The 14,484-nt window shown below is 50.1% G+C and overlaps 1 protein-coding gene across 4 annotated transcripts in view; it reads left to right on the top strand.

The window, feature by feature from the left end:
* The window catches only part of WARS1 (tryptophanyl-tRNA synthetase 1), a 42,428-nt gene extending 29,385 nt beyond the window's left edge, over positions 1–13,043 (top strand). For all 4 annotated transcript variants that reach the window (XM_055288185.2, XM_063643914.1, XM_055288186.2 and 1 more), the window contains 5 exons: positions 1,431–1,531; positions 3,261–3,373; positions 4,078–4,251; positions 9,649–9,789; positions 11,816–13,043. In XM_055288185.2, the coding sequence (XP_055144160.1) occupies positions 1,431–1,531; positions 3,261–3,373; positions 4,078–4,251; positions 9,649–9,789; positions 11,816–11,977 (691 nt within the window). In that variant the 3' untranslated portion in view covers positions 11,978–13,043. The remainder of the gene's footprint in view (positions 1–1,430; positions 1,532–3,260; positions 3,374–4,077; positions 4,252–9,648; positions 9,790–11,815) is intronic.
* Positions 13,044–14,484: the final 1,441 nt, after the last annotated feature.

Raw genomic sequence — 14,484 nt, forward strand, 5'->3', positions numbered from 1 at the left:
AAAGACAGTCAGTAGTCCTCCGCCCTGACCCAAAAGTCTAAACTCTTCTAAAGGATAAGATGTGGTGAGACAAGCAGAGGCTTTGGGGCCAGGTGAATCTGTGTTGGGATCCCAGCCCCTGTACTCACTGGGCCTGTGACTATGACCCTGAACTTCTTTGAGCCTAGTCTTTAACTGTAAGGTGGAGGCAATGCTACTACTTTGAAGGGGATTTTAGTAGTATTGACACATATGCAGCATCTAGCACAGCTCCTGCCACATGGTGCAAACACTTAAAAGACACCGGCCTTCCCCCTTTTCCCTCATAGTGTCTGACACATGGTAGGGCCTAGAGGAAAAGCTACTGAATATAGTAATACAAAGATGCGATATAAAAAGCCACTTGCAATATAAGAAGCCACTCGGCTGGGCGCGGTGGCTCATACCTGTAATCCCAGCACTTTGGGAGGCCGAGGCAGGCGCATCACCTCAGGTCAGGAGTTTGAGACCAGCCTGGACAACATGGTGAAACCCCATCTCTACTAAAAATACAAAAATTAGCCAGGCGTGGTGGCGAGCAGCTGTAATCCCAGCTACTCAGGAGGCTGAGGCAAGAGAATTGCTTGAACCCAAGAGGTGGAGGTTGCAGTGAGCCAAGATCATGCCACTGCACTCCAGCCTGGGCTACAGAGTGAGACTCTCTCAAAACAAAAAAAAAGAAGCCACTCTGGGTTCTGCCAAACCCCTACACCCCGCTGTGTTTGCTTCTTCTTCAGCCTAGTTCCCTCTGGTAGTGGAATGGCTGCCACAGATTCAGGCCTGGTACCCATACCTCTCACCATCCAGAAGAGAGAGTTGGGTTGCTTGAATCAGCCACTGTGGCCTAGCCCTGTTGTTGTGGATATAGGGTCAGTTCTGCCCAAACAGCAGTGGGGAGCAGTGGCCAGAGGCTAGGAGGACCAGCTGCACTGAGACAGGCCTTCCTCCTTGGGCCATGGGTGTCTATCCATACGCTCATCCAACAACAAGCAGATGGTCTCCCACAACACAGCATGTCTCAACTAAGAAGCTCCCGGGAGCTCCCAGACTTGAGCTCACAGCCCACTGAACTGCTAACCCTGGCAGAATTTAAATTTTTCATGCTAGCTGCGAGTCTCTGAATCTGCTTGTGTTCTTGCCTTGTTTGTATGTCTGCTTCATGTTGGTTTCACACTGGTTTCTGCCTTTCCCAGTCAACTCCACAGGTAATCGTGTGTATGCTTTGCCTGATGCAGGTATCTTTGCCTACAGATGACTTCCTGGCACCTTCCTGGTGCTTATGTGTTGATCACAATGTGGCCCTGAGTCTGGCCCATGCCACTATTCATTGGCATCCAATTTTAACAACTGTGACTTTGCCTTCAGTGAAGCCCGCCCTCCCGTTTGGGATTTCATTCTCATTGTCTTTGCAGGATGAGCTCAGGTTTTTACAAAAATGTGGTGAAGATTCAAAAGCATGTTACCTTCAACCAAGTGAAAGGCATTTTCGGCTTCACTGACAGCGACTGCATTGGTAAGGGGCCCACTGCTGCTGTGGACCACTCCCTGCACCCTTCAAAAAGGAGCAGAGTTCTGGAGGAGACACACGCCTGGTTTAAATATCTCTGAGATGTTAGCATTTGCAACTGTCTCTTTAAGGTAGGACACCCAGGCGTGGGTGGGTCGTCGTCGTCCTGGAATCTGACTAGCTAGTGTAATGCATTGAGCAGCTTCTCTGGGTTGGGTGAAGCTGTACTTCAGGATGTAAGTCTGTCCCTCTCCTGTCACCCATCTTAAAGTTCAGAAGAAAGAAAAATCTAAGGATGACTTTGGGGTTCCAACAGCTCTGGTGGGACCCCAGTCAGTGTAGGGCGGCCTTGGTTGGAACCCAGGGGTGATGGAGAAGGACAGCTGGGTCTGCCACCCATGAGAGGGCCTTGAGTCTTTGTCTCCCTGAGCCTCAGTGTCCCCACATGTAAGATGAGGGGCTTGACTCATGGCCTTCTGGAGCCTTCCCACCGCTGCCGTGCTCTCCTTCCATGGCTCCACCCCAGCAGATATGCAAATGGTTTGCCTCCCACGTGCATGCCTTCATGGCCCTCTCCATAAATTTCCATGTGTCTTTCAGAGGCATTGGCCTTGTAGACTTTTAGACTTTTGGTCCTTGAGACTTGTGGCTGGGCCTCCTGATCCCCTCCTCTACTTGATGTTTGGTGCATGGCTTCAGGCCTAGCAGGCCTCTGAGGCCTTCAGTCAGCTGCCAGCCGAGACAGCTCCCTGGGATGTGCTGCCGGGGCTCTCTGTGAGGAGCGTTTGCCCTGCTTGGAACCAGAGCCACAGCGGCATGTGCTCCACAGCATCAGGGTCACACTGGGCCAGCCGCATGCCCAGGGCCCAGCAACATCTGAGCTCACCCAAGGGCCTGGGTACCGCCACTCGGTGGGGGTTGGCATGGCACCACCTGTCAGGGGCCATAGAGAGGTCAAAAGTTCTGCTTCTGCAGGTCTAAGCAAATACTAATGACAGTAATAACAGCAACAACATCCAAAACACTAAAAACTTTTAAATACCAAAATACATTCATCATAACTTCTGATAATTAAAGGTGGAACAGCCTGAATGCCCAGTGGTTAGAGAATGGTTAAATAATATGATACATTGACAGGACAGAATATACTTAGTAACAACATGGGTAGTCATTACAATGAAAAAGGCAAGGAAGGCCAGGCGCGGTGGCTCACGCCTGTAATCCCAGCACTTTGGGAGGCCCAGGTGGGCAGATCACAAGGTCAAGAGATTGAGACCATGCTGGCCAACATGGTGAAACCTCATCTCTGCTAATAATACAAAAATTAGCTGGGTGTGGTATGCACCTGTAGTCCCAGCTACTCGGGAGGCTGAGGCAGGAGAATCACTTGAACCCAGGAGGCGGAGGTAGCAGTGAGCTGAGATCGAGCCACCACACTCCAGCCTGGCGACAAAGCGAGACTCCTTCTGAAAAAAGAAAGAAAAGAAAAAGCCAAGGAAAGACCAAATATAGTGTAATCACAACAAAAATGCATAGAGTAAAATATATAAAGAAAATGGATGAAATGAGACACATTGCAACTATACAGCTCGTTCTTTCTACTTTTCTGTATTTTTTAGGTTTTCTTTAATGATTATTTTATAATGGGGAGAAAACCTGTTTTTGTTTATTCCTTTATTAACTAAGCAGAACAGGAACTCATCTCACATGTAAAAATATTTTTTCTCATTTTCAGGGAAGATCAGTTTTCCTGCCATCCAGGCTGCTCCCTCCTTCAGCAACTCATTCCCACAGATCTTCCAAGACAGGACAGATATCCAGTGCCTTATCCCATGTGCCATTGACCAGGTCAGCAGGCAGAACCAAGGCTCTCTAAGTCTGGGGCATTGACAGCAGGTTCCTCTTAACTCTTCAGCAGGGAGAGCTGTTGAAAGATATGACAGGCAGCCAGGCAGGGTGGCTCACGCCCGTAATACCAGCACTCTGGGAGGCCAAGGCAGGCGGATCACTTGAGGCCAGGAGTTCAAGACCAGCCTGGCCAACATGGCGAAACCCCGTCTCTACTAAAAATACAAAATTTAGCCGGACGTGGTGGCGGGCGCCTGTAATCCCAGCTGCTCGCCTCGCTTGAACCCCAGAGGCAGAGGTTGCAGCGAGAGCGCATCACTGCACTCCAACCTGGGCGACAGAGCAAGACTCTGTCTCAAAAAAAAGGAAAGAAAGTTGGGGGGTGGGAGGCAAGGGGAGGGAGAGCATTAGGACAAATACCTAATGCACGCGGGGCTTAAAACCTAGATGACGGGTTGATGGGTGCAGCAACCCACCATGGCACATGTATACCTATGTAACAAACCTGCATGTTCTGTACATGTATCCCAGAAGTGGAAGTAAAATTTAAAAAAAAAAGGAAAAGATATGAAAGGGAGGAGGGAGTGAATTTCTTTGGTTGGAAGCATGAGAGCCTTCTGTGAAGATGCTCACAGGGACTGCTCACGGCTGAAAGCTGGCATGTTTTCCAGCCACTGTCATCAGGGTCCTTACTCTCCCCACAGGATCCTTACTTTAGAATGACAAGGGACGTCGCCCCCAGGATCGGCTATCCTAAACCAGCCCTGCTGCACTCCACCTTCTTCCCCGCCCTGCAGGGCGCCCAGACCAAAATGAGTGCCAGTGACCCCAACTCCTCCATCTTCCTCACCGACACAGCCAAACAGATCAAAACCAAGGTATGCATTGGCCTGGGCAGAGGGCAGCCAGTGGGAGCAGAAACATGCCCTGGGGGGCACACTCACACACACACCACTGCACAGTGCTTTGGGCCTCAGCCACCGTGGCAATGCTGAACTCCAGGATTGCCAACTGTGCTCCCTGCAGAACTCAAGGCAGCCTGTCCTTCCCACATGAATCAGGTGAGTTTGTTTTTTGTCCTTTCATTTAGGTAAAATTTTGAATTTTTTTTTTCTTTTTTTCCTTTTCTGCTTTTCTTACCAGCACTGTTCTGCAAGCAAAGTCATAGCAATTTCCTTAAAGTTATAATTATGTGGATGTTATTAAATAATGGAAAAGATTTGTGTATACTTCTCATCATCACCTGTGTTTCAGGGGTGCCTTATTTATGGACCCGGTGCCTTATTTATGTTTTCTCATGTTTCATTCTCACTGGGAGGTGGTGGTGCTATTCCCTTTAAAGATGAGATGATGAGGCTTAGAGAAGCCCAGCCGCTTGACCAAGTTTCCACCACCGGGAATCAGCAGCACTGCTGTCCTGGCCCTGAGCAGCCATTACCAAGCAAGGGTTAGGAGCTGGTTTTCTCCCAGAGAGTGTTCTCACTGAGAGACACAGAACTGAGAAATGTCCTTCCACGGGACAATCCTGCTGGCCCCAGGAGGGAGGCATGCAGCAGGCATTCAGCAAACATTTGACAAATCACTAGAGAAACTAAAAGGAGAAGTTAGTTTGAGCTTCCTTATTTTGCATGGCGCCAGTTTCTGTTGCCTGGTTCCTCAACTGCCAGTGTATATATAATTGCCTCACTGTTACACAAAGCAGTTGACATTTTCTTTGGAATCAAGTGTGTGTTTGCAGGCCAGGAGATTGCAGTGGGAATGCTGGGAACTGTATTTGAGGCATGTCACGTGCCCTCTGAGTCACTGCCCCTGACCCTTCTGGAAAGTCCCAAGCAGTTTCTGGTTGACAATGGGGAAGCTTTTCATATCAAAACTTCCTAAGACATGCCCTCCACCAACTCTTCCCTCTCAGCTGGAAGCTGGTATTAATTGGAGACTTTTCTTTCCCTTTCACTTCTGGCCAAAACTTCCGGAGCACAGGGTGCAGAGTAGGGAGGGAAGCGCCAATGGAAAAGTCAGCTGTTTTATTTTGCTTCTGAGAAGTTGTTTTGAAAAAGTTGTTTATGGCCAGGTGCGGTGGCTCACACCTATAATTCCAGCACTTTGGGAGGCCAAGGCAGGTGGATCACTTGAGGTCAGGAGTTCAAGACCAGCCTGGCCAGCATGGTGAAACCCCTGTCTCTATTAAAAATACAAAAATTAGCCAGGTGTAGCGGCAGGCACCTGTAATCCCAGCTACTCGGGAGGCTGAGGCAGGAGAATTGCTTGACCCTGGGAGACTGAGGTTGCAGTGAGCCAAGATCGTACCACTGTACTCCAGCCTGGGCAACAGAGCGAGACTCTGGCTCAAAAAAAAAAGAAAAAGAAAAAGAAAAGAAAAACTTGTTTATGGATCTGGGACATTTATCATTAACTTAGGGACCAGCAGAGCCCTCAAGGTGAGCAGTTAGCCTGAGGTCAGGAAACACAGAGGCCTACAGATGGTCACTGAGCCTGCAGGCTTTTTGTGGGGCAGAACAGGGCCCGGCCAGGCCCTCACTCTAAGTCCCCATGCCTGATTTCAGCTCCAAAGTCAGTATCTCCACACTAGAGAAGAGAGGGCACATCTGCTCCAGTCTCCTCCTAAAAATAACAGGTTCAGGCAGGGTAGTGGCACGTGCCTGTAATCCCAGCTACTCAGTAGGATGGCTTGAGCCCAGGGATTCAAGGCTGCAGTGAGCTACTATTGTGCCTGGGAATAGCCACTGCACCCCAGCTGGGGTGGCACAGTGAGGCCCCATCTCTAAAATTAACAAAATAAAAATAGTAGCACGGTGCTGATGACTCAGGTGGCTTTGCTGAGTACCTGCCACCTGCACACAGTCAGCCTGTGTGATCTAACTGCATCCCAACTACCACCCTAGCCAGCCATGTCCATTCAGCATCATTTCCTGTCACACAGAGTTGCACTGGTCACCCGCTTCCATCATCTTAGTTGCTGGCAGCAGTGCTCCGTGCCCACCCCCAAGTTAGCCCTCCATCTATTTTCCTATAAGTCAGGCCTGGTAGGCTGCTTCCTGCATCATTGAGGACCGGCCTGGTAGGCTACTTCCTGCATCATTGAGGATGGGTCACGCAAGGAGGCAGAACTGAGCCACTCAGTTCTCGAGCTCCACCCAGAAGCCTGGTGTCCCAGGAGCCAGCCTGGTCCTGCCAGTCCCTGTCACATATGGCAGGTTCCTGACACTCTGGGCCTGATTTCCTTCACCTGTAAGATAGAGAAAGCACTACAGAGGTCATTGGGTTGTTGGGGATAAAATGCATGTCACAACCCTAACAGCCTCCATGGATGGCACATCTGCTGTGTGCCTACCATGGGACAAGGGGCTTCACCTGGGGAGGGGGAGTGTGCAGGTGGTGGTGATGCCAGCACATCTTGAAAAACGCGCAGCAGACACCAGTTTCCTCGTTCTCCTCTCAGATAAAGGGCTGGGAACTGGCCTTTCAATACCCTCTTCAAACTGCCTCTGGAGCCCAGGACCTGTGTTCTCAGACTTTCTTCCTGACACTGGAGCTTCTTCCCCAAGGCCCAGCAGGGAGGGCTGTGGCTACCACATAGCAGTGACTCCATCAGGCACTTAGATGTTAGGGGACACCACTACTAGGTGGTTTTTTTCTTCCTCCTGTTTATTGGTATTTTCCATAGTTTTTGGTTTGGTTCTATAACTTTTTTTTTCTTTTTTTTTAATTTATTTATTTTTTTATTTTTTATTTTTTATTTTTTTTTTGAGACAGAGTCTCCCTCTGTCACCCAGGCTGGAGTGCAGTGGTGCGATCTCGGCTCACTGCAAGCTCCACCTCCCAGGTTCACGCCATTCTTCTGCCTCAGGCTCCCGAGTAGCTGGGACTACAGGCGCCCACCACCACGCCCGGCTAATTTTTTGTATTTTTAGTAGAGACGGGGTTTCACCGTGTTAGCCAGGATGGTCTTGATCTCCTGACCTCGTGATCCACCTGCCTCAGCCTCCCAGAGTGCTGGGATTACAGGTGTGAGCCACCGCACCCGGCCTCTTTTTTTTTTTTTTTTTTTTTTTAAGGAAAGGGAAGGTAAATGTCCCATTCGTTAGCTTTTTTCTTTCAGCCCCACAGGCCTGCCCACCAGCCAGCCACACACGCCAGCCCCTCGCATGGGCCTTGCCTGAGCCTCTCGCGTGACTGCTGCTTTCCCCGCCCAGCCTCTCAGCAGTGCCCTACCAAAATGGAGACTGGCGCGTTTGCCCCAACACTCGTCTGCTCCTTTTGCACGATCCCAACTTAATCTAGTTAGGAATCTGCTCTGGAATTCTGTGTGTGTGTGTGTGTGTGTCTGTGTGTGTGTGTGTGTGTGAGAGTGTGATGGAGTTTCGCTCTTGTTGCCCGGCTGGAGTGCAATGGCACGATACCGGCTCACCGCAACCTCCGCCTCCCGGGTTCAAACAATTCTCCTGCCTCAACCTCCCAAATAGTTGGGATTACAGGCATGCACCACCACGCCCAGCTAATTTTGTATTTTTAGTAGAGATGGGGTTTCTTCATGTTGGTCAGGCTGGTCTCAAACTCCCTACCTCAGGTGATCTGCCTGCCTCAGCCTCCCAAAGTGCTGGCATTACAGGTGTGAGCCACTGCACCTGGCTGTTCTGGAATTCTTTTAAGGAGACTTACTAAACATAACTTAGAACTTACTGATTCTGCCCACCTTTTTTCCTATTAAAAAAAAGTTAAGGCTGGGCACAGTGGCTCATGCCTGCAATCCCAGCACTTTGGGAGGCCAAGGCAGGTGAATCACCTGAGGTCAGGAGTTCAAAACCAGCCTGGCCAACATGGTGAAACCCTGTCTCTATTAAAAATACAAAATTAGCTGGGCATGGTGGCAAAAAAAAAGTTAAGGGGCCGAGCACAGTGACTCACACCAGTAATCCCAGCACTTTGGGAGGCCAAGACAGGCAGATCACTTGAGCCCAGGAGTTCAAGACCAGACTGGGCTACACGACAAAACCTGGGCTCTACAAAAAATACCAAAAAACTAGCCAGGCTGGTGGCACACACCTGTACTCCTAGCTACTCAGGAGGCTGAGGCAGGAAGGTAACCTGAGACCAGGAGGTCAAGGCTGCAGTGAGCCATGATCGCACCACTGCACTCCAGCCTGGGCAACAGACTAGAGATCCTATCTTAAAAAAAAAATTAGGGTGGCATTTTCTCAGATGCTCACTGAAAGAATGTTGAAGGAGTTTTGCCTCCTTCTGGCTTTTATTAGCCCTAATTACTCCGTGATTATCTTTAACAATTCCTAAAAGTCATTGCATTTCTGAGTTTTTCAGCTCTGACAATGTTGCCTGTTTGTTAAGGGGAGACCTGCCTGCAGGCCCCTCTACCTGCGCACTTCTCGTGGGTTTGCCTTCTCTCACTGCCTTACCCTGGGCCTTCTTGTTATGCTTTCTGTAGGGGGCTGGCCGCTGCTTTCCTGTCCCCGTTAACACTGCAGTACCTATCCCTAAGAGAGGCTGCCCTTCCTGCCGTCTCCCTTACTCTGAGGATGACTTACTCATCCTTTTTCTTTTATTTATTTATTTTTTTTTTTTAGTTTTTATTATTTTAGAAACAAGGTCTTGCTCTGTCGCCCAGGCTGGCGTGCAGTGATGCAATCACAGTCCACTATAACCTCAAACTCCTAAGTTTGAGTGATTCTTCCACCTCTGCCTCCCGAGTAGCTAGGACCACAGGTGCACGTCACCACACCAGCTAATTCCTTATTTATTTATTTATTTATTTTATTTGTTTTATTTTTTTTTGCCGAGAGGAGGGCTCACTAAGTTACCCAGACTGGTCTTGACCTCCTGGCCTCAATCGATCCTCCCCCTCAGCCTCCCAAAATGCTGAGATTACTGGCACAAGCCACCGTGTCTGGCCTTACCCATCCTTTTTCTTAAGCTTGTCACCTGAGGAACTTGTCTCTCCCAGGTTTCAGTTCAGTCAGTGCCTTGGCTTTCCCAACTCTATTCTCCTGTGTCTCCGAGGATGAGGGGGTTCAAAGCTCATCTGCCCCCATCTCTCCTGCAGTAAGCCCCACGGTGGCTCACACCCCAGCTTCACAGGAAGAACAGCAGTGGGTCCCCCACCGGCTGTGTGCCTTGGCCTTTCTCTGGTCCAGAATCTGACAGCACTCACACCTTTGACTTCCGCACTTGGGCTTCTAGCCAGTGTCCAGGCACAGGATGAGCAGGACTGACGAGCGTGTCTGTGTCCTCTTCTGGTGCAGGTCAATAAGCATGCGTTTTCTGGAGGGAGAGACACCGTCGAGGAGCACAGGCAGTTTGGGGGCAACTGTGATGTGGACGTGTCTTTCATGTACCTGACCTTCTTCCTCGAGGACGATGACAAGCTGGAGCAGATCAGGAAGGTGAGCAGGGAGCCCCAAGGGCGCACAGCCACCTCCAGCCGCCCACTCCTGCCCATGGGGCCTGGAAGGCTCCGACAGCCGGGCCTGAAGGGTTGGTCGGAGGTGCTCAACTGAAACAAGGTGAAAACTGAGTAGAGTCCCCCTCATGGTTTTTAGACCTGGGCTCAGAAGCCTCATGAACAAATCACGAAAGAGCAGATACAAATTACTATTCATTTAGGAGCCACACAAAACAGTCTTGCTTTATTAGTCATCAGAGAAATATAAGTTAACGTGATCAAAGCTAAGACAGTTCAGTACAGAATTAGTAGGGGTTTTTGGGTTGCCATTGACTATTTTCAGTGATTGTGAAGCAGACGCTTCAAGGCACACTCATGTGAGCAGAGTGTTTTTCAGCACAGCCTCAGGAAGCAGTTTGGTACTGGGTACAAAGAGCCCAAAAATGTTCAGAGCTTCTCCTCAGGTTTTCTCATTCTTAGATTTTTTTCCAAGGAAATAATCCTGAGTAAGAGAAAGCTTTCCACACAAAGATGTTAAAAATGATAATAGCAAAAAGTTCAACACAGACTCAGTACAACAGAGGAAGTGTTAAATTAGAATTGTTACAGGGTGGATTATTATGCGGGCATGAACTATTTTAAGTGTTCATATGCAGGGCATGGTGGCACACATCTGTAGCCCCTGCTACTTGGGAAGCTGAGACAGGAGGATCCCTTGAGGCCAGGAGTTCAAATCCAGCCTGGGCGACATAGCAAGACCCTCATTTCTTTTTTTTCTTCCTTTTTTTTTTTTTTTTTTGAGATGGAGTCTTGCTCTGTCACCCAGGCTTGAGTGCAGTGGTGCAATCTCGGCTTACTGCCATCCCTGCCTCCTGGGTTCACGCCATTCTCCTGTCTCAGTCTCCCAAGTAGCCTGGGCGCCCGCCACCACACCCAGCTAATTTTTTTGTATTTTTAGTACAGACAGGGTTTCACCGTGTTAGCCAGGATAGTCTCGATCTCCCGACCTTGTGATCTGCCCGCCTTGGCCTCCCAAAGTGCTGGGATTACAGGCATGAGCCACCGTGTCCAGCCAAGACCTTTATTTCTTTTAAAAAAAAAAAAGTTTTAGTGACACAGGAAAATATGCCTATGATAGTGAAAAAAGGATACCAAATGAAAACTCAGGGAGGAGTTAACTATGTTTAAATGAAATGCACAGGGAAAGAAATGTAAAGAAAATTTACCAAATGTTAGCGGCAGACGCCACCTCTGGGCATTTTTTAGGTGGGCAATTTGTAGGTGATTTTTCTTTACTTTGCTGCTGCTTTGTGGTTTGGGTACTTTATTAAATTTGCTTAATGAGCATGCAGTACAATCAGAAAAAGAAAAAATTAGCAAGATTTGGCTGGGTGCAGTGGCTCACGCCTATAATCCTAGCACTTTGGGAGGCCGAGGCGGGTGGATCACAAGGTCAGGAGATCGAGACCAGCCTGGCCAATATGGTGAAATCCCATCTCTACTAAAAATACAAAAATTAGCCAGGCGTGGTGGCAGGCACCTGTAATCCCAGCTACTCAGGAGGCTGAGGCAGGAGAATCACTTGAACATGGGAGGCAGAGGTTGCAGTGAGCCGAGATCATGCCACTGCACTCCAACCTGGCAACAAAGTGAGACTCCGTCTCAAAAAAAAAAAAAAAAAAAATAGCAAGATTTTACAGAAGCCATAAGGCTGCCAGGAATTGTTGTTTAGTGCCTGGGGGGATGGCCCCTAGCGTCGGTAGGGGCGGGGACTGCCCTCCCCATTGGCCCTTTCACTGTGAGAGACCAAGTCATGGCTACTGTCAGAGCCAGGTTTCTAGCCGTTTTAGGAAAAGTGTAGCTGAAGGTATAGGTTATTGTTGTGGTAACAACAGATCTCACTTCTGAGTGCCACCCACGTGCCAGGCTCTGCATGGGTGGTGTGGGCTGAGCTGGTGCCCGAGGCAGGAAGGAGCCGCTCAGGACATGTGGAGCCGTCTCTCACGTGGCTGTCTCCCTCCGGGCAGGATTACACCAGCGGAGCCATGCTCACCGGTGAGCTCAAGAAGGCACTCATAGAGGTTCTGCAGCCCTTGATCGCAGAGCACCAGGCCCGGCGCAAGGAGGTCACAGATGAGATAGTGAAAGAGTTCATGACTCCCCGGAAGCTGTCCTTCGACTTTCAGTAGCACTCTTTTACATAAGCTTATAAAAGAAGTGATGTATCAATAATCCCAACCCAGTCAAAGCACCGCCACCCGTGGGCTTCTGTCTGATGGTAATTACTGGGCCTGGTCTCTGTAAGCCTGTGTATGTTATCAATACTGTTTCTTCCTGTGAGTTCCATTATTTCTATCTCATGGGCAAAGCATTGTGGGTAATTGGTGCTGGCTAACATTGCATGGTCAGATAGAGAAGTCCAGCTGTGAGTCTCTCCCCAAAGCAGCCCCAGAGTGGAGCCTTTGGCTGGAAGTCCATGGGCCACCCTGTTCTGGTCCGTGGAGGACTCCAAGGGTTCCAAGTATACTCTTAAGACACACTCTGGTTAAAAATATATATTCTATGTATGCATATATGGAATTGAAATGTCATTATTGTAACCTAGAAGTGCTTTGAAATATTGATGTAGGGAGGTTTATTGAGCACAAGATGTATGTCAGCCCATGCCCCCTCCCAAAAAGAAATTGATAAGTAAAAGCTTTGTTATACATTTGACTAAGAAATCACCCAGCTTTAAAGCTGCTTTTAACAATGAAGATTGAACAGAGTTGGGCAATTTTGATTAAATTAAGACTTGGGGGTGAAACTTTCCAGTTTACTGAACTCCAGACCATGCATGTATTCCACTCCAGAAATCATGCTCGCTTCCCTTGGCATACCAGCGTTTTCCCGCCAAATGACCCTAGACCCTCTGTCCTGCAGAGTCAGGGTGGCTTTTCCCCTGACTGTGTCCGATGCCAAGGAGTCCTGGCCTCCGCAGGTGCTTCATTTTGACCCTTGGCTGCAGTGGAAGTCAGCACAGAGCAGTGCCCTGGCTGTGTCTCTGGACAGGTGGACTTAGCTAGGGAGAAAGTTGAGGCAGCAGCCCTCGAGGCCCTCACAGGTGTCTAGGCAGGCCTCATTTCATCACGCACCATGTGCAGGCCTGGAAGAGCAAAGCCAAATCTCAGGGAAGCCCCTGGTTGATGTATCTGGGTCTCTGGAGCACTCTGCCCTCCTGTTACCCAGTAGAGTAAATAAACTTCCTTGACTCCTGCTCTTGTCATTGTGCTCTGTCTGAGAGGTCTGAGGAGGGAGCAGAGACCCCTCCCCTCACCCTTCTGTGGATGACCTTGAGTCTGCTGGAGTCAAAATTTGGGGATGAAAGTGCACAGTCCCGGGAACCCCATGGTGTTGTGCCACAGCTCCCAGGAATGGGCTTGTACTAGGAGAGCCCTTAGCAGCATCCCAGTGCGGGCTCCCTCTCACACCACATTTCTCATTTCCAGCAGCTGATGGAGAACACAAGCAGAGGTTGTCCTTGCTTTTCAGAGTGGGGGCTGGCCGTCGGATGCTTGGTGGTGCTGCGTAGTGATGGGGAGCACAGGCTGGGAGCCAGGCCGGGCCCCATTCACATGAGGCCCAGGGCAGACACCAAGCTGCAAGGGAGCCCTGGCCTCATTCTACTGGCCCATCCTCATTTTGCAAGTGGGGAAACTGAGGCTTAGGAGAGGAGAACATGACTTGTCCAAGGCCATAGGGTGACTCTGATACAGCGAGTCTGTCCTGACTCTTGGTGTTCTCCATACACATACAGAGGTACCATTTTACAAATGAGGGAACTAAGGTTCCCACCCTGGAGGCTGGAGGCCTGGGCTCGAGTCCCACTCAGGTACCCGTGTGCACCATGACCTCACCTAGGCCTCCTCTCCCGGTCTCGACTCCTGCTGGGCTGGGCCCCACCCCTGCCCTCCCCTGCTCACCTGGCTGGCTATGGCCAGTGGGGGTGAGCTACCCGCAGAGGCCACGTAGCTCACTAGCCTGTTGCCTCGGGCAACTAATATGACTCCTTGTAGCTCCACTGCACCTGTGATGCAAGTGCAATGAGGGGTGACAAGTGAAGCCAGTGACAGCTGCTGCTGTCATTGTCCACCCAGCCATAGCATCTATTGGCAGGGCCCTCGTGAGACCCTGGCCCCAGGGAGGAGTGAGCCAACACCAACCAGCTTCTCCCCTCACCAGCTGTGTGACTCTGGCCAGGTCACTTAACCTCCCAGGACCTCTATCTCCTCCCCTGTAAAAAGCAGTGATGCCTCCTGTTTAGGGTCTTAGGAGGGGTACCCTGGGTCCAATACTCAGGTGACTTGCCCAAGGCCACTGATGGTCAGGACACAGGGGAGCCACATGTCTCCCAAGCCTCCCCCATTTTGCTAAAAACCAGTGGTTTCTGAGAGAAATGTTCCCTGAAAGACATGGGCGTGTCTGGATTAGGATGGACAGGTTGCAGTGGCCCCATGGGTGTTTGGGGATGAGGCATGAGGCCGGTGCCAGCACCCCGTGGTGCCGTAGGCTCTACCGGAAGAGCACTCCTGCTCTGGCTGGCAATGGCCACTTGTCAGACAGATGTGGGGCCGGCCCAGCTCAGCCTCTAAGCCCCATGGCCCCCAGCCTGGAGGAGAGACCAGCTGAGCCTGCCTGAAAGGAGACGGTGCCTGAG

The sequence above is a fragment of the Symphalangus syndactylus genome, chromosome 8, assembly GCF_028878055.3.
Source record: "Symphalangus syndactylus isolate Jambi chromosome 8, NHGRI_mSymSyn1-v2.1_pri, whole genome shotgun sequence".
NCBI classification, from domain to species: domain Eukaryota; kingdom Metazoa; phylum Chordata; class Mammalia; order Primates; family Hylobatidae; genus Symphalangus; species Symphalangus syndactylus.